General features: G+C 37.4%; 1 protein-coding gene across 3 annotated transcripts in view; it reads right to left on the reverse strand.

Moving 5' to 3' along the window:
* NCAPG2 (non-SMC condensin II complex subunit G2) overlaps positions 1-16463 on the reverse strand; it is a 45108-nt gene extending 28645 nt beyond the window's left edge. The window contains exons 1-10 of one of the 3 annotated variants that reach the window (XM_062621498.1): positions 16362-16463; positions 15430-15514; positions 11489-11680; positions 10376-10490; positions 9749-9906; positions 8761-8895; positions 5300-5394; positions 4394-4463; positions 3640-3726; positions 1957-2052 (exon numbers count right to left, since the gene is read on the reverse strand). In XM_062621498.1, coding sequence (XP_062477482.1) covers positions 1957-2052; positions 3640-3726; positions 4394-4463; positions 5300-5394; positions 8761-8895; positions 9749-9906; positions 10376-10490; positions 11489-11680; positions 15430-15513 — 1032 coding nt within the window. In that variant the 5' untranslated portion in view covers position 15514; positions 16362-16463. Of the gene's footprint in view, positions 1-1956; positions 2053-3639; positions 3727-4393; positions 4464-5299; positions 5395-8760; positions 8896-9748; positions 9907-10375; positions 10491-11488; positions 11681-15429; positions 15525-16361 lie in introns of all 3 variants that reach the window. The other 2 variants (XM_062621495.1, XM_062621497.1) reach the window with 2 other exon arrangements.
* Between the last annotated feature and the right edge of the window lie 7193 nt (positions 16464-23656).

Genomic DNA, 23656 nt, shown 5'->3' on the forward strand with positions numbered 1-23656 from the left:
TGAAAAAAGAAGAAGTTACATAAGGGCTTATATTATAAAAAATTTAATGCCTTATAAAATGTGTAGATGAAAGCCACAAAGGAAGCTTCGTGATCTAAGTATTTGCAAAACAAGCAATTTAGGAAAAGAAAGAGAACTATGCATTACAAATATGCATTCTCAGTTTAAAGATTTCAGAGTTGAAATCAAGTAGTTTCAACACAAACACTTCAGGTTCTAAGAATACAAAGTATTCCAGAAGTGTTTTTTCTTTGGCAGGAAGGAGGGGGAAAGAAGTCCCTTTGTGAGCTGCCTTTCTGTTTTGTAACCAGTGTTCTAGAGCAAGATTTGTTCTTCACTATATTAAATTAGGGATCTATACACTGACTAAAATAGGAGCATCAAACTGGTTATCTAAAATTCAACTGACATTTCAAACTTTGGAGCAGAATCCATAACAATAAGGACAATTATAAGCTTCCCTTCCTAGTTCTGTATCTTAAACTGTTGTTTTTTCTGAATCACAGCAGCAGTTATAAAATATATAAAATGCCTAATACTTCACCGGTACTGTACAAAAAAATTAACTATACAAAAGTCACACAGCAAGACAGTGGCCTATCCAAAAATAAATTGCTGAATTTTTATGTTTAGTCACACATCTCTTTTCACCAATCACAAATACAGTAGTGAATCATTTTGAATTCAGAATCTTAACTTGCATTGAATCATTACATGATTCATGTAATTGCTGCATTTGATTTTTACAATCGTCCGTTTACCATTCTGAAATCTATGTTCACAGCAGACTATTTTGCTGTATTAAAACAAATTTTCCGTGATATGCCTGTTAATGTCTAAGCTTAAAGTGCTTAACTACATATGTAAAAGCTGTCAAGAAAAATAAACAAAGAACAAAAACAAACCCAAACCCAAATAACAACAACAAAAAGGGAAAAAAAAGCAATGGGATCTAACCCTTAATGTAAGGCCAGGCATGATACTGGTCTAGTGATGAGCTGTTGTCCACCTTCCCACTTCCACCGTAGGATTCTACTGAAACCAAAGAGTTCTAAACTCCTTCCTGTAACTCATAAAATCCATTTCTAACAACTTTTGAAGTTGTTTTGTAATACTTTCAACTCTGAGAACTTAAAATACTTCTCTTATGGTTAGGGAAGATGCTATAGGATCAATCGGCAAATTTTTGCCAGCAATTAATTTGGCTGTAACAAATGGAATGTATATGCTCATACTGAAGGAATTTCATAACCTCAGATGAAATACAGGGTGTTCATGAAGAAGGAAGCTTGGTTCATCTTAGTCATACAGTGTAACTGAGTATGTAAATGGTAGTAGGTACCCTTTTGTCTGTACAAGCAATCCACAGGAAGACATACACACTTAACTTAAAAGTACTAGAAGTCAGAAATTTCATTCTGAATGCTTAATTAAAAACACATCCATAGCATGAACATCTGTGCATACAATTAAACTAGAATAAAAGGTTTTCTAAAATAATGTTCTAATAAATTAATCGAGCTGTATTTTAAGGCTGGTGATTAATCGTAATGTGAGACTAAATCATCCTCTGAACATTTCTGGCTTTGATCAATAAAGCACTGATCACTTGATAAAGGTCTTGGAAAAAAGAATACAGATTGCATAAAATTCATTGAGAAGATGAGAATACCAAACTCTGTGTTAGTCCCACTGTCTACTACAATCCTGTAAAGCACTCTGTGTACCTGTAAAGAAAACTGGATTTAAGTAGTAAATTACATTAACAAATTATTGTGCAAACTATGCCTCATTACAATTTCAAAAGTTAATCTACTACAGCTGAGATGCTATACATACTGATATTTCTTTTCCATACTCATTTTAAGAGTAATTATTAAAATCAGAACATGTGGAAGGCACACAAAATCTAGTAGATGGAGAAAGACAGCCATATTTTCTGAAAAGGATAATTACCTTCAGCGCTCTCCAAAGGATAGGTTGATACAATCTGTAGAGCATTTCTTCAACTCCTTGACGAACTTTACTTTGTTTATGAAAATAACTTAGCACCTGAGAAAAACAAACCAACCAATCCCCCCAAAAAAAACAATTTTAACAGTACTTTCTACATTCAAGAAGAGGGCAGTTGTCTGTCAGCCTTTACATAAGTTTTCCATACCATGGAAAATTATAAAACTAGACATATTAATTAACCCTATATTAAAAAGTCTCCAAAATCATAAAAAAGAAACAGATTCAATAAATATCACATTTTATAACTTTGTAAATTCAATAAATCTATATAAAGATCTACAATCAGAAATCCAATCATGGCTAGAGAGTCAGTTTCTCAGGAACCACTCTTTTTGTTACAGTAAAAAAACTGGTTTTAAAGTAGCTGGCAGAAATACTTTGAAACCACGTAGTTATCAAATAAAGATAACTAAGCTGTTTCTCTGTTAAGAACAAAGGAATATTATACTTGGTAACTGTAGTTATCCAAATACAAATCTGTAAATGCAATACATGCTTTTCATCAATACATACAAAATGTATTAGCACACCTTGTGACTCAGAACTGTGTTAACTAAAGCCCCTTTAATTTTGAAATCTGAATTATGCAGACAATAAACAAATAAACAAAAATACAAAAAAAGAAAATGACCAGAGCAGAATATGAGAAAGGACATCATGTAACTTGATAGGAAGTAATTCCCCCACCCAAAACACTGGTCAGTTTGAAAAGAAGTTGACCCTCTAGTAGTCAATACTTCAAGTATTCACAGCTACAACTAGACAGGGAAGCCTGTGAATGACTTTTTTCCTTGTGATGGAATATGGAAAAGTCAATTTGCCATGTAAAGAAAAGCTCTGAGCAGAGTCACCAAAACCTATTTCTGGCACTCTGAAAAATTCCCTCATATTTTTACTTATGAGCACCAAAGCCAAATCTGGTGCAAAATTATAAGCAGGCTCCTCCTAAAATTTGTTCTAATATTATTTCTCAGAAAATGCTACTTTTTAAGCAAGTATCTGTGGTAGGCTGGCCCTAGTCACCACTTAAGCAACACACAGCCACTCATGCAACTCCCTGCTCGATGGGGTATGGAGAGGATTGGAAGAGAAAAGCAAGAGAACTCATAGGTTGAGATAAAGACTGTTTAATAAGTGAAGGCAGGAGGACAATACCACCCCATGCTGACCTTGCCCAAAAGAAGTGATGAAAATGCAATTAATCACTCACCACCTCCCACAGCTACACCAGTGCCCAACCTGTCTCAAAACAATGGCTACCTCCACAAAATACACTTCCCCTTTGTTTTTATTGCTGAGCACGATGTTATCTAGCATGTAATATCCCTTTGGTCAGTTTGGTCAGCTGTTTGGCTCATCCCCAGCCTACTCTCTAAGGGAACAGTAGTGAAGAGAAAGCTTGACACCATGCACGCACTGCTCAGCAACAGCTAAAACATTGGTGTTATCAACAGTGTTTTGGTCAACAAATCCAAACCACAGCACCATATAGCCTTTTATGAAGGAAAGTAATTCCATTCCAGCCAGACCTAGTACAGTATGTCCATATGAAATGGAAATTTTTTATAGTCACTGATATGGTTCTGATGCTACTAGTTCATGTCATGCTTTACAGTAACTTACCTCTCTGACTTTAGAATGAACAGGAGAACTTTTGGGAAGATGAATTCCATGATGCATAAAATCCTGAATGCAATTCCGTTCAAGTATCTACAGTAAAAATACACACGCTACTGTTAACACAATAAAACAGTAAGTACTGTAGGCTGTGCAACAAGTTTTATTTTCCTCTAAAACAAACAACTGAAAATAATCTCATAGTCTATAACAGATATTATTTCTTATTTGGCTCCTGATTGGCTCAAATATTTCCACATTATGGGCCTCTGTCTCCGTAAACTGATTTTCAAAATTCCAGAATATACAATTAATCCAATTCTCAGAACCAAGTCTGGTATTCAAAAGCACCTCCACATAATAAATAAGAATTCTTTGGTATCTGAAATTTGGCTGTAGCATTGTTATGACGCTGTAACTATGCTTTAGATCATCTCTACGGAAATCCACACGAACCAGGTAAATATTTTAGCTATCAAATATATAGACTTGCACATAACTGAATAAAAGCTTCAATGACTCAGATAACTAGCGTGTTAATGAAAAACATGGCACTGCACCACCTACTAAGAAGGAGAAAAACAAATGTTACAGCTGAACCCAGGACAACGTGACATGCTGTTATTCCCCAGCAAAGCTGAAGGGGCCCTTTCCTAAGGGAAATAATTTCTTAAGGCCTCCTTAGGAACTGCTTTGAGGTTGAAAAGTCATGTATCTTCTCCACCTTGCTATCTAAATGAAATTTCAAGCCTCATATTACCTCTACAAATTCTCCTGACACCTTCTTCCAAGCCCTGAAGTAAACTTCTGAAATGTATTCCATCAAGAATCTGTATGAACATATGGGAAACACATTCAAGCAAGCATCCTAACCATATCTATGTACAATTCATAATAGTAACAACATGAAGTTTTTGATAAGTACCAATATTATTCTTAATTCTGTGCATTATCATTATTTTTTACAAGATGAAATCACCGTGAAAGTCTACGCTGATTAATACGCACAAAGTTAACAGTTAAGTAATAAACCCGAGCCTTATGAAAAAAACAAACAAAATATCTCTTATGGTGGAAAAGTCAAAACATTAGCATAGATTTTACCATGTATCTCACAATTAATGCCTTCAATTCTTTATAAAAACGTACAAGCATGCATTATTGTAACTGAAAGCATAAAACCCCCTCTGATTTTAATACAAGGAATTTATTCCACAGTATTTTACTGAATAATTACAGGAAAAGAACCCAAACCCTACATGTTTTCATCCATCAGTCAAGTCCTCAGGCCATGATCGTACAAGGCACTTCTTACTAGAATGTCTCTATACAAAATCTTAACAAAATAGCTTGCTTACAGAAGGTGAAATGGACCTGCAATTCTCACAGAAACACTGCAAATAATGCAGCACAGTTTATATAAAGTCTTTTGCTTTAGTTAATGCTAAATAAGCATTTTACTGCACCTGTAATTGTACACAGAGGCATGTGCAGAGCAACTATTAAATGAAGTTGCTAAAATAATGCAGTAGTTATGCTCAGCAGATTTGAAGGTCTCTGGATTCTTATATATTTTATCAATATACTAGCTATTTTAAAGCATGAGACAAATAAGACTTCAGCCAAGCTTTTAACTATCACTAAGAACTCTAACTGTGATGCATACCTTGGAAAGAATTGCAATTGGTTTTTAACGGTTCCATGTATCATTTTAATGAAGTTTACATTCCAGCTGAACAAAAAGCTCAAGAACCTTCTTCCCTGTTGGGATAGGAAAAAAAGAAAAACAAGAGAAGTCAAACCATAGACGAATACCCAATTTAAAAGCCACCTCAAAAATCAGTAAATACAGAGCTTAAAGATCAAAAGAAGTGACACCTTTAATTTTAAAAAGCATACGTGAAATTGTTGCGGGGATAAAAATTATTTTTAAACAGAATGCAAGCATTACTGTTATTTAGACTGTAGAGAAAACACAAACCAAATGAACATGTGGATTACACATCTGCCTGCAATTTTTTCAATGTCCCTTCTGTTTTGGTGTGACTTCAAATAGTATTCCTTAACGATAAGGGACTCTGCAATATAGAACCCTCATCAAAGCCACATCATCAGAGCTCTGTCAAATGCAGTACCATTGCAGGATGAAACTGTAATGACAGTATGCCAACTCTGCCAGCACTGGATACAGAAACATACTTGAACAAAGCCACAGAGAACAGCTGGGCCACTGAGGAAAATAAATGTTCTGATTTGCAAGGATAATTCCTTTCTTACTGCTTCATGAAAGGTAATATTTGAAACCTCCTGGAGATGCTTTAATTCATGAAAAGAAAAAAAAAAACATTCTTTTTTTTCCTGAACTAGTTTTCTTCCATTTTAGCGAGTCAGAAATGGTGATAATAAAACTGATAAGCAACAGAATTTTTGAAAGAAAAGGTACTGGAAAGATGTGGATGGAGGAAATAAGCTGTTGCTCTTCTGGAATCAGGAAGATCTGCCCATGGAATTAGAGCCTTACACAGTAAATGTACAGACAGCCTTTCTGGCTGATCTCACACATGAAGTAAAGGGCATCCAGCTTCTGAGACTTTGAAAAGTTTGATCATATGTAAGTGAGCCAGTTATAAGGGTCCTATATACCTGTCAGCTTCCTAGGCAAAAAGAAATCAGGAAAATTAGCAAGGAAGTGCAATAATAAAGAGCACACTGGCAGAAGCTCAAAAGTTGTACTGAACAATTAGCAGAAGTTCAAAGGCACTTCCATCAAGAGCTGGACCAACAGTTAATGTTCAGACCTATGACAAAATAGAGAAAAAAACAAAGCTGAGAATGCCAGACACACTTTGAGCTGGAATACCATGGGGTAGAGGGAAGAAAGCATATAGGGAGAAACTATCCTTTGGTGGAACTGATAGCTTCAAAGCCTTCAGGTCAGGAAGTAATTCAGATCATAAGGAACTGAAGGCTAAATACAATGTCAAAATCCTTGTCTGCAGGTCTGACAGAATCCTTTCTGTTGTCAATGAGAGCTTCTTCTACCAAGAAAGAAAAAAGACAGAATGAGAAAAAGTCACTTGTCTCCAACTTCGGTGGTATAATACATATATGGGAGTCCCAGTGGTACAGTCTTTCATCAACATCCCTGACAAACCCAAAGGTCAAGGAGTCGTGACTGACAGGTCCTGCCTCAACAACGCAAGGATGAGGACAAACTCTAACTCGCCTCATCTTCTACAATCCCAGCAGCAAGACAGATGAAGAAAACTTACAAATAGCTTTCAATCAATTCTTTTATGCCTTAGATTTCAACAGATTGACCCTGATCTTGAAATGATACTAACCGCCCCCAATTTCATGTGCTGCTTGTGATCAATGGATCTGAAACGATTATTGTTATCAACATGATCAGGGTCACAAAAGGTAAATTGGTGATAGGTGAATAAGACTGCGAACTTGTCATCTTAGGGGTTAATACATTAACAAGAGCATTGGGCATCTGGTACTGCTTTGCTTGTGGGCATGGTACATTTGACTGTTGTCTGAACACACAGAAGGTTAGCAAGGAGGAAGACAGTATAACAGGTCTGCCTCTAAAACACAATAATACATGCTTTGCAGGGCCCTCCAGCTGTTTGACTGTAAGTCTTACCTGAACAAAAATGTTTTCATAAATCACAGATACAAATTCAGAGGATCACTCCCCTAATGCAGCCTGAAAATAAGCCTCTGAGAAATATTACTGTGTGTTGAACAGCACAGTCTATGAAAGCAGAAAAATTGAACTCATCATCTTGCAATGAGGTGTAAATGTGCAATTCTATATCAGTTTAACCTGATCTAGAACCAGAATACCACTTTCCTGACCTTCCCCTTCCCTTCATCCTTGCATATGATGAACCAGTCCAGAGAGTTCGTTTGGCTGAAAAATAAACTTTCTAGGGAAAAAAAAAAAAACCTGATCAGCTACCTCATCCAATCAACCCATGACATATGCTTGAGCATTCATACTGTGGAAAGGGCTATAAGAATGCCAGCCACAGGATCATTTCACCCTGGAGTTATATCCACTTAAGCTGCTATGGAGTTACGCTCTATGTGTACTCTAAAACAAATTAGGTATATTTTTCTTAGGAACTGTAGAACAAGCCTGCAGGCACTAAAGGAACTATTAGCCCGGATATGTGGGAGTTGCCTTTGTGTATCCCAATCTTAGTCAAAAAAACTCATCTTAAAATATAATGTGTAAGTAAAAAAACCCGAAAGAAACAAAACCTAAAATTCCCCAAAACATACACAAAGAGCAAACACACACCAAGCAAACAAAAAAAATCCACACAAACTTAGTGTCAGGTATCCAAAACCTGGTCTATCAAACATTTTACCTAATGCATTTGATGTCACCATTTTTATAATGCTATATCCCCATACTGCCACAATCATGCAACGATCTCAGAGCTCATTTTATGACAGAAGTTCATTTATTCCATGAAGGGAATATATATATTTTAAGCAGGCAAGGAGGAGTTAGAACTTCAGAGCAATATCTTGTCAAAAGGTTGTCTCGTCATCTTACCAGAAAAAAAGCTTTGAAACTACTACCTTGGTGCACAGGCACAATCTAGAGACTACAATACAGCAGTTCTTCACCGAGAGAAACATAGGTAGCCAAATAAAACAGTTCTCATTTTGCTGTAAAGTTGGGTTCTTCTTATACTACTTTTAATAGCAGACTTACGGCAATGCAATCTTCTAAACTGAATCATTTAGAAGGGAAATTATTTTGCTACAGTTATCCATCTCCAATAACAGAAAAACTGCTTAAGAGAATTATACTAGGGAATGGTTTTAAGTATTAAGGGACATGCACTGGAAGCAAAGCACTTGGTTCTTATTACCTCAGGATACATGAACTTCGGTGATGAGACAGGCTTATACTTTTACGCTTTAGTTTGGAATAGGAATAGAGTTTTCCAAATGAAACAGAATATCAACCACTTACAGCTCTGAGTCAGAGCTGATCGGTCTTGTATTGCTACCCACCCCACTGTAAAAAAAGGCTTAATGCAAAACCATTAAAAGTAACCAAAGCCCACTCACTTAAAATCACAATAAAAGTTTGCTTACCTCTTCTTTCTTAATGTATTTTACACTCATAAAACACTGAAGCAGTAAGTCCTTGACTTCATTAATCTCCTCTGAATCATAATCAAAACTAAGTAATATCTGATGCAGATTCCATACACGAACTATATCTGCACCCTGGCAGGAGAAAAGAAAACCCACAATATAGTGAAGTAGATACAGCTTCAATGTGAAAAAGCATTTAGTGGATTTGAAATAATGAATTTGAAAAGCATTGCTACTGACAGAAAATTTTTAAATTATAAAATTATGATCATCACTAAACTTTACCCACATCATTGAGAAAAATTACAAAAAGGTGTACTTTTTTTAATATGCAGAAATATTAACTTTTGATAACTAAATACATGCTCAAGCACAGAAAGAAAGCAGCTATTTCATGCAAAAGAGATAAAAGCTCTTGAAACTTCATACAATGAAAGCAGCTAACAGGGAAAAATAAAGAAATAAGTAAAGAAGATATTTATTGGGTTAGTGCAAAAGATGTATCCCACAATACTCCAAGTAACTCACACATTTAAAAGAAGAATTTCAGTCCATCAATAGAGAAATAAGAAATTATTTGTAGACAGATACGAAGTAACAGAAAATGAAGCTTTGCACAGAAGAAATCTCTATGAATAAATGAATGTAATATATAAAACCCGATTAAAGAGTTAACTCCTACTGAAACCTTGGTCACTGGATTTTAAAAAACAAAACAACAAACAAAAAAACGGTAAAAAAAGACCATCCCAGTTCACTTGCAAAATCAATGCCAAAAATTTTTAAAGTTTGTTCTACAAAAGACAACTTACACAAAAAATGCAAAAAAAGACACTTCACAACCAACACGTACCCTAAATTTCATTAACTGAGAAGCACTAGGACATGGAAAATAAGGTAACCTGAAATAAAAGGTATTTTTGCAGTGATAGTATTTCTTGGAATATAGAGTAATTATCTAGAAGTCAATACAGCTTCACCATACCGTAGCAGCTGTATTCAGGCTTTTTCTTAGCAGAATGATAAATAGGGTCTTCCCTATGTCCTCCTTTCCTTCCAGGCCTTTCTCCCACCACATTTCACATACACGTTGAATAGCACCCTGTAGTTTTTTTTCAGGTTCAGGTAACACAAGAAGAATACCTACAACAATGAAATAAGTGTTTACTATGATGAACCAAGTTATTCCTGTAAAACACTAGTCTGTTATATACCTCACAGCGTCAACCAGTTCTTGCCACTTTCACATATCTTAACAGCTTATTCTAGCAGCTTTGCTAACTCAAAAGTTTTGGCCAAGTTTTTGGATGAGTAACAATGGAAACTGAAGTTTTGCCTTAAAAATAACATTAGACACAGGATTAGGAAAGCTATCTGTCACTGGGTTAACAGTTTGGAGAAAGAAAAAAAATTAAGCTCCAACTTCTAGATTGAGTAACTGATTTTGAAGTAAATGCTCCCTTAATTTTGTCTCATAAGTAAAAGCTTTCATCAGTACCAACTTTTCCCCTGTAAATTGTGTTCCACAGGTCTGTCAAATCAAACAAAAAGCCTAGTACACCCATTTGCTCAAATAGTATAATGCCGTATTCTATAATAGATAGGTACGCACCCTTTAATATAAAAACACACTCTGCAAGAGCTTTGTAGTTTGCAGTTTCATCCACTGCACGTATGGAAGCAGAAACTACAGCTGTCACTCCTTGGATTACAGCTACAGTTTGTTTCTGAAAGAAAGAAACGTTGAGGAAACAATTCTGCAGTTTATTTTAAACTCTGAAGGTAACTACAAGAAATAAACCTTAGCAACAGAGCAAAGTTGAATTATTATTATGCTTCAATTTTGAAGAAAGTATACCAGCGCACAAAACCTATCAATAAGAAGAGGCAAAATCAAAGATTTTTAAAGCACATCAGTTTCAGAAATGTTGAAAAGTGCTTTCAGCTCCAGCTAGTAGATAACCCGATGACTGTATCCACTCCTGCATTAAAAACTTTATCTGCAACAAAACCACTCAAACACACATCCATTTCAGAGCTAAAAAAAAACCCTAATTAGCACGGTCTTTGCAACTCAGGTTGCAATTCAGGTAAGTTATTCTATAGGCCTCTGTACATACAATTAATTTTCTACAAGCCTCTAGGTCTCCTGAATTATTTCCCCACTGCATTTCTTTTTTTCCTTCTAAATTATATAACCTTTTCCCCCAGCATTCTCCAGACTATGGGCATTACAGTGCAGAAGGGAATATATGAGGGTCTGTGTCAGAAATTCTGTCTAAGCTAAATTTGTGGGAGGGGTCTCCAAATCAAATTTCACAACCTTCGTTCAATAAAAAGACAAAATAAAAAAGGCTGTGAATTTCTTATAGTATATGCCAGACACTTAAGGAACAGCTGAGATACCAACATTTATTTCTGGAAATAAGACATACAAAAAGGCCACTCAACCCTAGTGAAAAAAAAAAAAAAAAAAAATCAATCTATATCCCATCTTTCCTAATTCAAATTAACAGCAGAACTAATATTTTATGGTACAGATCAATCATAAGTTCAGCTAAACCCAGGCATGACAGTTAACATCTTTACAGAATGAGGCAGAGTGGTGTTTGGAACTCACCTCATTTAATAACCCTTGCATGTTCTCAGATGCTACAGAAATATTACGTTTTATTTCCCAGAAAACATGTAATACTTATCTATTTTTAGTTTACAAGATTTTTACCGTTTCTGGAACTATCTCAACTTCCATGTTATCATTATTTTCATCATCTTCGATCCTCTGCCATGTTTCCACAGGGCTCTCCATCAAACACTCTGTCAATAGCTTCATCAGTCTCTCCCATAGTACTTCTTTTTGCTTTCTCGGCAATTCTTCAAGTAGTTCATTCAAGTCAAAATGATCAAATGTTTTTTTCTATGAATGATCAGAAGATATCACACAATTTCACATCAGTGAAGTGATTTATATTTCATCTTCATGCTGACTGACAGCAACTGAACATGAGCCAGCACTGGCCCCAGGTGTCCAAGAAAGCCACGGCGTCCTGGCTTGTATCAGAAATAGTGTGGCCAGCAGGACTAGGTAAGTAATTCCCCTGCACTTGGCACTGGTAGGCCACACCTCAAATACTGCATTCAGTTCTGCGCCCTCACTGCAAGAGAGATACTGAGGTGCTGAGGTGTATCCAAAGGGCAATGAAGCTGGTGAAGCCTCTAGAGCACAAGTCTGATGAGGAACAGCTGAGAGGCTTGGGGTTGTTTAGCCTGGAGAAAAGGAGGCAAAGGGGGGAACTTACTGCTCTCTACAATTAACTGGAAGGATGGAGCCAGGTGGCTGCTCTCTTCTCCCAAGTAACAAGCAATAGGACAAGAGGTAACAGCCTCAAGCTGCACCAGGGGAGGTTTAGACTGGATATTAGAAACAATTTCTTCACAGAGAGGGTGATAAGGCATTGGAACAGGCTGCCCAAGGAAGTGGTGGAATCACTGTCTTTGGAAGTGTTCAAAAAACATGCAGATGAGGCCCGCAGTGAAATGGTTTAGTGGTGGTCTTGGCAGTCCTGGGGTGAAGGTTGGACATGATGGTCTTAAAGGTCCTTTCCAACCTACTTGATTTTATGATCACATTTCCTAAAATTAACAATTTCTTACATCAAGGATTAATTTCCATTCCTCTGCAATTAGAGATAAATACCTTCTAGAATTTTTATTACTTTAAAAAATAGCATTAAAAAAAATTCTGTTGCTCAGCTCTTTATCACATAACAAGAGTGCTTCTTTTAAGACTGTAGTCCTTAGCAACACTAATAGCAACCCTTGATAGCAACACTACTGAACATAAATCACGTCCCCATAACATGAACTCCTGTTTCTCATGTGTTCTGAATATTTCGTTCCCAAGGGAGACAATTCCATACCCTTAACTAAGCAGCTCAAACTGCACAGAACTTAAGTACTTTGCTATAAGTACTTAGCTATCTTAAATATAGCTTGATGATGGCTGCTGGAAGAAAACACTTATGCAAGGACTAGAAATGCCAGTAGAGCCATAAGGACAGCACTAGGGATTTTGAGGTACAACAGTGCTCTGTACACTGCACTATTTTGAAGTCCCCCCATCAAACCATTTACCCCAGACTTCCCTCTTACGCTTTACTGAATGGGAAGCAACTATTAGTCTCTGTAAGAGACTTGACTAAGAAACTGATCTGAACTATTTCCTCAGAAGAAGCTTGCTAGAAGAATTTACCTCAGACACAAAAAGCTTAGCATCAAAGAAGGGCAGGCAACCTGCTAGGAAAGGGAATAGGCAGAGGAAAGAACAAACACAGCCAAAAGGAAGTACAGGTAATTTCCGAGATGTAATTTGCAATACTGAAGTGAAGGTTTACCAGATCAAAATCATTTTGGAGGAAAGAGGAAGAATGTCCATGTTCTTGAAACAGAAATAGTTTTAGTTTGCAGATACACTAAAAAAACAGAAAACAAAAAGAAAAAAACTAAAGTTCAAGGAAAAAAGAAAACCAGGAAATAATGAAAGAAGCAGCACTAAGCATTAGAAGGATCTCAAAAGGGTATGAGAAGATCCTGTTACATATTTAGAACAGAATTTCTACCCTATACAGCTGGAAATAAATACAATAAACCAGAGTCCACACAGGGAGTGCTGCAGCCCTCTACTTCAAACAAACCCAAAAGACAGCATATTAAGATTCTACTGTTTTGAACAAAAGGAATGAATTCATAACATGACTAGAGCTTTCTGATCTTTCTTTGGGACAATAGGAGACAGAATTATTCCAAAGCCTATGAGGAAAATTGAATGATAGTCATAAACGTGATTCCTATTTTCCTGTCTAAGAAATAATGTATTTTCTTGAATTGGAACAGGTTTAATGGAAAAAGTTAACAACACCTGATAAAGACTTCAGTGAACAACGTCACAATGCAGTAATATTTTTAAAAGATTACAAAGAAAAATAAGTTAAAAGACCAAGGCAAACTTTGGAAAATTGGCAAACCCCAGGAATTTTACAAGATGTGAATGAAACAAAATATTGAGAGGAGGGAAAGAGGAAAATTGAAGGGGAAGGGTAGGGTGTAGAATGAGAGACACTGAAAGAAGCAGTGATGCTAAGAGCAGAACTGTAAAAACAAATTAAAAGGTAAATCATGAGGCTAGAGCTCAAAATAGTTAGAAGAAACAGAGCGTAAATACAATATGAAACCTAAGGAAAGCAGTGAGTCTCTAATCACACTTTCCTCTTCTTTCTGCATTTATATATCAAAATATCATTTATTACAATCAAAAAGTAATCTGAAGGTTTAGGTTCCCTTATGCTATCAAGACATGAGGACAGTTTTAATCAATATACTCATTATAGCTGGCAACTCAGAGTTTCCAGCAATATTGGCAATAGCTGAAAACTGCTGCAAGACAACTCCTGTGAGTTGGTGATGAAAAAAATCGATTTGTAATCCAAGTAGACCAAGATATGTTAAAATAGATTAGTGGATGAAAATGGCAGAACCAACATGACCAAATTAATCTCAAAGGAAACAAAGTATTATATGTTACCTTAAACAGAACAGTTTATTATTAAAGTGTTTAGATTTGGGGGAAAAAAAAAAACCAAGAAGCAGACTTCAAGGAAAAGCAATCTCGTACTACAGTTGCCACCTATAGCTACATGTGGGAGTGCAAATGAAATAAATAGAAAATTTCTTGGAAAAAGAGATTCAATGACATTTGGGAGACAAACATTTCTAAGCTTATTACAGCAAATATGATCCCTATCACAGAAATCATATATTTAACATATTTGCTACATCAGTAAATTAGTTCATTCCTTTGTGGACATCAAGGTCAACTGATCCACTTACTTTATCCTGTAGTACGAGGATAACACTGATTGGAAACCTTAAGAAACTCATCTGACAATAGCATATAGTACGGCTAGAAAAAGATGTACATAAGAAACTGTGCTTATCTTAATACCAGAGAGACTGAAGTGTGGTAGAAAATGCACATTATTATTTCATATTACTATGCAATATCATTTACACAATATGAGAAGGAACTTTTAATTAGGACATTTCAGTGGCTTTGTTTTGTTGTTCCTCCAGCTTCCCTCTACACTCATTTAGAGAGCAACCTGTTCCATGTCTACAACATTCAGAGACAAAAAAGCACAATTAAACACACACTAAATAAGAGGGCAGCCTAAACTATCAAATGAATCAACAAATATTAGTGAAACATGCCTCTGCTATGTTTGAATATTACCTCATACTTATTATGCAGCAGTAAATTCTTTCATGGGTTGAAATTAAAAAAAAACCAAAACCCACGAACACTTCATCAACATCAACTTAATACATTTTTTTAGTATTACCACAGTATTAACCATTCTAAAAAAAAGAAAAAAGTAAACTGCATGTGCAACAACCAGATCTTTAAAAAATAATTGGTTTATAAACAGCAGAATTTCATACTCTACAACTTTTTCAGCTATGTCCCTCAAGTGCCACTTGTACTTATTTTCTACAGCAATTATTCTAGCACATCTGCAGGTATCAGAAAAATAATCTCTAACCCTACGTCACAAAATTTCTGCACTAATAACAGACTTAAGTCACACACATATATCATGGCTTACTTACAGGATGCTGAGTATAACGCAAGAAGTCTTCAATTGAATCCTTAGATACAATTTCTAAAAATGCTTCACGCTTCATTGTGGTCATGCTTTTCCTTGCTTCATAAACAAAACAAAACGTTAAGAGAAAACGCTGTTTCTCAAAATAAGATCGTGTTTGGCCTCAGTGAAGCATGTATGAACTTACATTCTTCATCTACATGGTCATAAATAGAAGAGGTTTTCCCCTCCAAAATACTTTATAGTTATCTGAATAATCATTTAGATTCATAATACTAGGCTGCAGTACTTGCATGCTTTCTCTGTAGTTTTGTTGGGTTATTTTTACTAAACAAGTCTTAAAACAGAAGTGTTTTATGGCTACTTTGATTTTTTAAGAAGTGTATGATCCAGCACACCCCCTATTTTAGTAGCCATCATTCCCTACGACAGCATTTACTTTTATGAAAAGTAAATCCCTGGCAGCGTTCAAGGGCAGGTTGGACGGGGCTTTGTACAACCTACTCCAGTGGAAGATGTCCCTGACCATGGCAGGGCGGCTGGAACTAAATTAGCTTTAAGGTCCTTTACAACCCAAACCATTCTGCGATTCTACTTCTGGGTAGCAGGATATTCTCTCCTTTTCTTTCTTGTCAGGTAAAAACTATGGGAAAATTGCAAAGACACTTCCTGACACAGAGAGCTTAATTTGCACACCTAAGAATGCCTTTCATCTTAGGTGATTCCTGACGTGCTTTTCCCACCCCTACCAGCTGGACACTGCGTTATGCAGCCCTTACTGCGTATGAAGCCCTGACAGCGGGGCGGGTGCCCGCCCGGGGCACGATCCGGGTTAGCCAGGGGTTGTCCGCTCGCCGGGCCGTCCCCATGTCCACAGCCCAGTCCCACAGGCCGCCCCACGCGCGCCCGCGGAGCAAGTGGTAAGAGAGACGCGACGCTTACCGAGCGCTCCCTCAGACCGAAGTCCTCATGGACCAATGGGTTACGGCTACCAGCACCGCGGAGCTGCCTGCGCAGGAGGGAAACAAACCCGGCCGGGCATGCAGACAGAAAGCCAGCTCCTCTCAGCAGCACTGCCCAACGCAAGACCCTTCCGTGCCAATGCCCCGCCGCGCTCACACTGAGGTGAGACCGCAGTCGGGCTCCGCGGCTCGCGCGCGCGCTGCCGGCACTTTCGAATTATCCCGCGGCGGCCGTTGAGCGCGGGGAGGGCGGGCGCGCGCGCGCGAGCAGCGGAGCTCACGTCTCGCGAGAGCTCGGCTTCTGCCCCCTGCCGGCGCGCGGCGGCATCGGGGCTGTGGCTGAAGCGAGGGGGCGGGCGGCAGGCCGGGGTTTAGCAGTGCAGCCCCGGTGCGGGATCGCGTTCAAAACACGCCTTATAGCGTTTGCGCGGAGGGGAGAGCGGTTTTCAGTCAGGTGCCGCCGGGGTGACTTTCGGCTCCCCGCCGCTGTTCTCATCCCCCGACCACCTTTGGTGGAGCAGGGGGCTGAAGGACGGGCTGTTGCCCCGGGATGGCGGGAGGAGCGGAGGGGCTGCGATGGGGGAGATGCGCCAGTGAGAGAGAGGCCAGGCCCAATAACGGGCACACACGGGCTGCTGCACTAAGGAGCTTGGGTGCAGGCTGACCTTCTTTACATTTGGGTACGCCGAATGCTTCCCCATCGCTTTCGCTTTTAATAAAGGTTGTCAAACACACGTTTTTTTCCTGGAGGAGCATCCCATTAGTTAACCTGAGGCAGGTGACTAGGAGTAAATTTACATATGAGCTTGGTGTTACCTTTCTGTAGCTACCTCTCAAGTTTCAATGCCTTTAAATGGGGCTATGACATGTTCAGTTAAATTCATGTATAGGCTTAAGAAACAGTATGCCTTCTTCCTTACAGTGAGGGTGGTGAGGCCCTGGAACAGGTTGCCCAAGGAATTGATAAATGCTCCATTTCAGCCTCAGGTTGGATGGGGCTTTGAGCAACCTGGTCTAGTGGAAGGTGTCCCTGCTCATGGCAGGGGGTTGGAACTAGGTGAAGTTTAAGGTCCCTTCCAGCCCAAACAGTTCTGCGATTCCATGGATCTTGGGTAACATGGGTGTACTATTCTTACAAAAACGTTTCTGCTAGCTCACAAAGCCTGCATCATCCATTTGATTACACTGGTGACTTCTCCAGCAATGTGGTTGTTGCTAGTGTTGAGAGTTACAAATTTAATCTTAGTCACAGTGAACAGTGCTATGTATTACACACTCTTCACCCAAAGCAATGAAGAATAGGCTGCTCAACAGAACTTTGGGAAACTATCTCGGCCAGGTGATATTTACACTTTGATAAATAAGGATTTTTTAATAGATCAGGAAATGCTGCTTTGTTTCTTCTCAAACTTAATTTACAGTGTTTGGAAATAGTTGGACTCAGTTCTTTGAATTAAGCATAATCAAATTCTGTAATATTCCCCATTCCATTTGTTTGAGCTCTTCTGCAAACCAAAACCAGTCAGTGTGGTTTGTTAAGGGCTTAATTTATATCTTTCAGTTTTGCATTTGCAGGAGCATACATTTTCTCAGTGTTGATGGCTGTTTAGAAGAGGTAGGTGCTTGACTGAAATCAGTTACTTTCGGGCTATGAAAGCAGTGCAGCATATGCTGCTTTACTATGCAAACAAACAAAACCAACAATAATTTCCATGCAAGTTCTCACATCTGACTGGAGTTTTCTAGATTGTAATTTTAAAAAACATTATGTAATTCAGATGTTATTTATTAGTATATGTAGAAATTCCCCCTTTTTTTTAACAGTATTTATGTCTTCTGATAATATTTCAGTTTTTAACATAGTATCTTCTTTAATCATCCTACCTCTCACAATATTGGTTTGTATTCAAAATTAAGACTTGCCATAGTTTCTGTCATATATGTTTGACTTAGGGACTTTTACTGGTTTATTTCTTAAAGTTCTTGAGTAAAATATTTACCTGTTTTTTATACAGTTTGAGGACTATAGGATGAAAAATAGTTTATTAAATGCTTATCCCATATAAATAATGCTATTCTGTCTTGCTTTAAAACCATACATAATAGATGACTAATGTTGCTGAAAACAAAGATAAAACTCTTTCAATTCCTGAATCAACTGAGTTCATGTGAAACTTACGAAATAACTGGAGTTTAAAACAAATGTGTGCTACATAGAGGGTACTGTGGGCACGGTAGGAGAATGGGCTATGTTACTTCCATGTTGTAATTGAGATGGTTGTGTACCCAAGGGTGCAGGAGTCAGCAGCCAAAACCTCATCATCTTAAGCAACAGAACTGTGCACAGGCAGTTCAGTACCACACCTTGACTCCACCTGAAGCCAAACACAGACATACCTCTTAGGATCATATTTCCATCTAGACAAAGGCTACTCTCCTTTAAAGTGTGAAAAAGGCAATCCAGGAAATAACCAACATCCACCTACCAGCAAACACAGAAAAGGGACCCAGGAGAGATGGATCATCCTGGACAATCTCTTTAAATAGCGTCTGTCCTCCAACCCTAATCCTCACACTGACAGCCAGGAGGCACTGACTTCCAGAAGCAGACTACTAAAACAAGGGAGCATTTTGCTGCTTTACAGTGAAAAAAGATGGATAATTAGGGTTGTTTCAGATTCTGTGCACCTGCCTTAATTTCTTAACTTAGGTATTCAGCTACGGTTAAGAAGCTTGTGAAAAAGTTTAAGTATTTTGTAGGAGAAGCCATTGTACCTGTGGAAGAGTAAAAGCAAATTAAAAAGTACAAACCCTGGCATTTATATATTGTGCTCATGTCTTCCCTTTCTGCATATATTAAAAATCTTTGCCATTTTAGATCCAAACTGACGGATTTATTTATCACGTCTCATGTGGACTGAATATTTCATTAATATGTTGATTAGACTTTTAATTAGATGCTACATTAGTCACCTGGTTACTGTTTATTTAGTCGGGCACATGCCCATTTAGCAAATGAACTAAAACATATTTTAGCTTATAATTTGTGTTGCATAGCAACCACAGAGTGGTTTCTTCATAGTACTGAAACTAGAAATCGACACTGATAACAACAGACTGAATAAAACCAAATAATTTGTTTTAAAGGACCACACAGAGAAACCAGAGAGGCAGAACAGTGCTTTACAGGGTTTTTTTAAGAATTGTGCATGAATCGCAAGCTAGTAATGAAGCTACAACTCTATTTTCAGTTTCTCTAACGTTCTCCCTTTTGAGAGTACCAAATTACATACCTCTTTTTGACATATCTGTTCATCTGTTCAAAATAATCTATACCCTGTGATAATAATCTCATATTTATTATCATTTTCCTGTCAAGTCAAGTTAAGGGAAAAATGAAAAATGGGCCTTCCACACATGGTTGCTGAGCAACAGCAAATAAAGATTTGCTTTTGTGCTACCGCTTCATAAACTAGTCTTTATTCTTCTTGGTGGCCTGTGTAAGAGATCTCAATTACAAATAGCTCTCACAAGAATATTGTCATTTGGACTATAGCAACGACTCAGTTTTAACCTCTTTGATTCAACAGTATAAATACTTGTGAAAAATAAACAAGTAATTCCCTGAACATCAGATGCTTACTTGACACTTTTTTTTTTCATATTTACAATGTTATTTTCTAGATACCAGTTTCTGATGAGATTATTTTACACGTTATCTAGTAACCTGTTAGAAGTGTTACTCCTGTTTCTTTTCATTTGAATGTGTAATAAAATTTGTTATAGTTAATATGGTATCCACAAAATCTGCTCATGCTCTGAGGCAGGCTGTTAATAATTTACATGCATTCATTTCCCTTGATTTTTTTTTTATCTTCACATACTTTGATAAATAATCCGAGCAGCCTGGGAGAGAGATGAAGTTTCACACTATTCCACTTCTCCAGCTCTCCTCTATGCCTGAAGGTAATACTGCCAATCACGCCATCCTTTATTCAGAGGCAACTGTCAGTTTTCAAGGGTGGTGTGATTAGGCCGTGAAACTGCTTATTTCCGTTAAATAATTAATATTATCACAAAACAATTTTAGAGTTTAAGAGATTAAGTAGGAAAAAAACTGATTCACTACAGAAGAAAATAAATGATCCTTGTTAACTTGAGCAAAAATAAGGAAATAAAACATGCAGGAAAAATGCAAAAGCTTTTCCTAAGAGCTGCTCCTGTGAGCTGCCGTGGGTGCTGCTGAAATGCTGAGCTGCCGCACCGTGGAAGTTCGCTGGTACTGCTGGGTGTCTGGCAGGCTATGCACCCCAAGGTGAGTTCAAGGCATGAAAACAGTGCAATTTTATTTTGTTTATTATTATTATGCTTTATTACAAAATGGTTCTTTTTTACATCATGAAGATGCTCCTTGGGCTGGAGCACCTGCAGCACTTCTCCAGGCTGAGAAAACTGGGGTTGTTCAGCCTGGAGAAGAGATTGCTTCAGGGGGACTTTAGAGCAACTTCCAGTACCTAAAGGGGCCAACAAGAAAGCTAGAGAAGGACTTTTTACAAAGGCATGTAGTGATAGGACAATGGAGAATGGCTTTAAACTGACAGAGGGGAGTTTTAGGTTAGATATTAGCTAGAAATCTCTTTACTGTGAGGTGGTGGCTGCTCAGAGAAGCTGTGGCTGCCCCATCCCTGACATTGTTCAAGGCTAGGCTTTGAGCAACCTGGTCTAGTGGAAGGTGTCCCTTCCCATGGCAGAGTGGTTGAAACTGTTATCTTTAAGGTCCCTTCCAACCCAAACCATTCTATAATTCTATGATTATTAGTTGCTTTATTCTTGTGCTCTTACCGTTGCCCTACTTTCCTTATGGACAGTGTTACAAATCACAGCAATTTTACTCTGCTTACTCTTAGTACCATGAAAATGGAAATATTACTGGAATGCTATAAAATGATCACAAAAAGAAATCAAAATAACAATATTTGCATACTTGAATCCATCAAACTGTAAATAAAAGGAGTATTATTTTTTTGTGGTAACTACAGCAAACATTTTCTAGTATAGTCATTGACATCTTTCAGAATTTCATGTATCAATAAGTTTATAATACTAGTTTGTCAGTTAATTTGTTTCAGATGTAAAACACTCCAGTTACATCTGCCCTGCCTAGATTAACACTATTAAATTCACACCTCTTGTAAATATTCTATCTCCTTTCAGCTTTCATTCTATTTTAGGCTTTATAGATAAAGAGAATAATTGTTTCTGATGTATGAAAATACTGTTATTATTTATTTTACAAGTGCTTTTAGAGGTTTCATTGTGAAAGACATGCATCATCTAGATATGACACCATCTCTATTCCATCTGTCTAGTACAACACACAAAAATGCTGTATAAATATTGGAATGGACATTATCTGCTCTTCCATATTAGCTCTTTTATATATATATGTGAGTGTGTGTCTGTGTGTGTGTGTTTATAATACATGTATGTACATGCACGCACAAACACACAGCAAACTGCCTTACATTGCCTGGGTAATATTACCAGCGATTACTTGTCTCTTATGTGGTGTTGTCAAGACTGAGACATGGGTGTTAGGAACTTAACCAGAGTACATCATGCTTTTCTTACAGGTTGCATGTCCACCCTCCTTCCTGCAAAACAAATAGGTAAGAGATTGAGTGCAGGACTTGCTCAGTGCATTATCAGACTAGGAGATGTATTTGGAGTCAGGCATTTGAAAGGGCTCATATGCTCATGGGTTTAGACATACCTGCCAAGTACTCCTGTTCTGTGCATCAAACAGTTTTAGTATCACAAGACCTTGTGAAATTTGATTTGACAATTATTTTCTCACCATGTCCTTAAAAAAAGGAAAACTGTTTTCTAAGCTATTTTTTTTCTAGTAGAATTTGATCCTTTCCCCTCCTACCTATTGTACTGCTACATGATGGATTTCATTGTTAGATATCCTGGGTATCTAGCCTCATGCTAGAGCTAATAGTAGAAATAAATACTTAAAGCATGAAGATGTCTCACATGTGCTGGTCAAGGCCACCTTCTGTGTCTTAAATGTAATTTCACTTTTCATGCCTCTGATTAACTTAATCTTTTTTTCACTTAATCATATTAAAGTTGTGTCAGCAACTCAAGGGAGTTTATAATTAAATCAAGTCTAATTTGGTATCTGAGGCACATAACACCTGTGGCAAATTGCTGACAGAAGTGTGCTAAATTTATGGTGAATTTAAAGCCTTATTCTTCCAGAAGTTTCATGTTTCTCATGTTTCATGTTTCCTCATACTTCCCAGTGCCTCATGACTAAATGTTTTGACAAAAAACATTTTGGCAAATTGAAACCGGATCTTATTGGCCCGTGTTACGAAACTCATTTCTTTTAGTACAGCCTGTGCTTCAGAGCAGAGGGGGAGAGCAGAGTGCAGTGGGAACCACGCTTGGTTTTCATTGCTTTGCAGCCAGGGTGATTGCAGGCTCCATCCCAGAGATGCTGGAATCCAGATCACTTCCTTGTTGTACAAGAAACGAAGTGTAAAGGCACCAGGAAAGGCTTTTCAGAATAGGGTCTGCACTACCATCTAGTGGAATATAACGGTGTTGTCAGGAAACAAGAATTGTGCAGCAATGAGTATAAATCCAAAACATTTAAAGTCTTTCTGTGAAAAGTAAGATAAGCAAAACTAAAATGATCTATAAAAAAATGTTAAAAATATTTATTTTTTTTTTACATTTCCAATCATCTGAACTTGAAAAAGTATGTTAAATAAAGAAATGACCTAGACAACAGCCACCTAAAACTCAAAGATTTGCACCTCTTTTCAGAAAGCTCATCTTAGTACATCAACTTATTTTACATAGAAATTAATTAATGGCTTACCAAATAAAACACAAAGAACCAGCGTTGCTACAAATACCATTCTACAAGTCATAAATAGCCATTTCCATTAATTCATTTTCATTACCTTTCATTTAATTTTCATCACCTTTCATTTCATTTTCATCACCTGTACGAATGACAGGTTGAGAGACAATCCAAGTTCCTCGTTTGGATGCTGTTGTCACACTTCATCAAATTTATCGGGCTGGGCTGTAAGATGAAATTGGGAATAGAGCACCTGTTCAGAAGTTATCATTTTTATTTTAGTTCGGAAAACATTTCATCACTCATGCAAAACCAGGTAAAGGTTCCTATAAATTCTAGGTTGAAAACATTGCAACAGAAGAACTTCAGTAAAGTTTCTAGATAGCAGC

Source organism: Pezoporus occidentalis, unplaced genomic scaffold (genome assembly GCF_034315485.1).
Source record: "Pezoporus occidentalis ecotype Australia unplaced genomic scaffold, CSIRO_AGI_Poc_V1 ctg23, whole genome shotgun sequence".
Taxonomy (NCBI): Eukaryota; Metazoa; Chordata; class Aves; order Psittaciformes; family Psittacidae; genus Pezoporus; species Pezoporus occidentalis.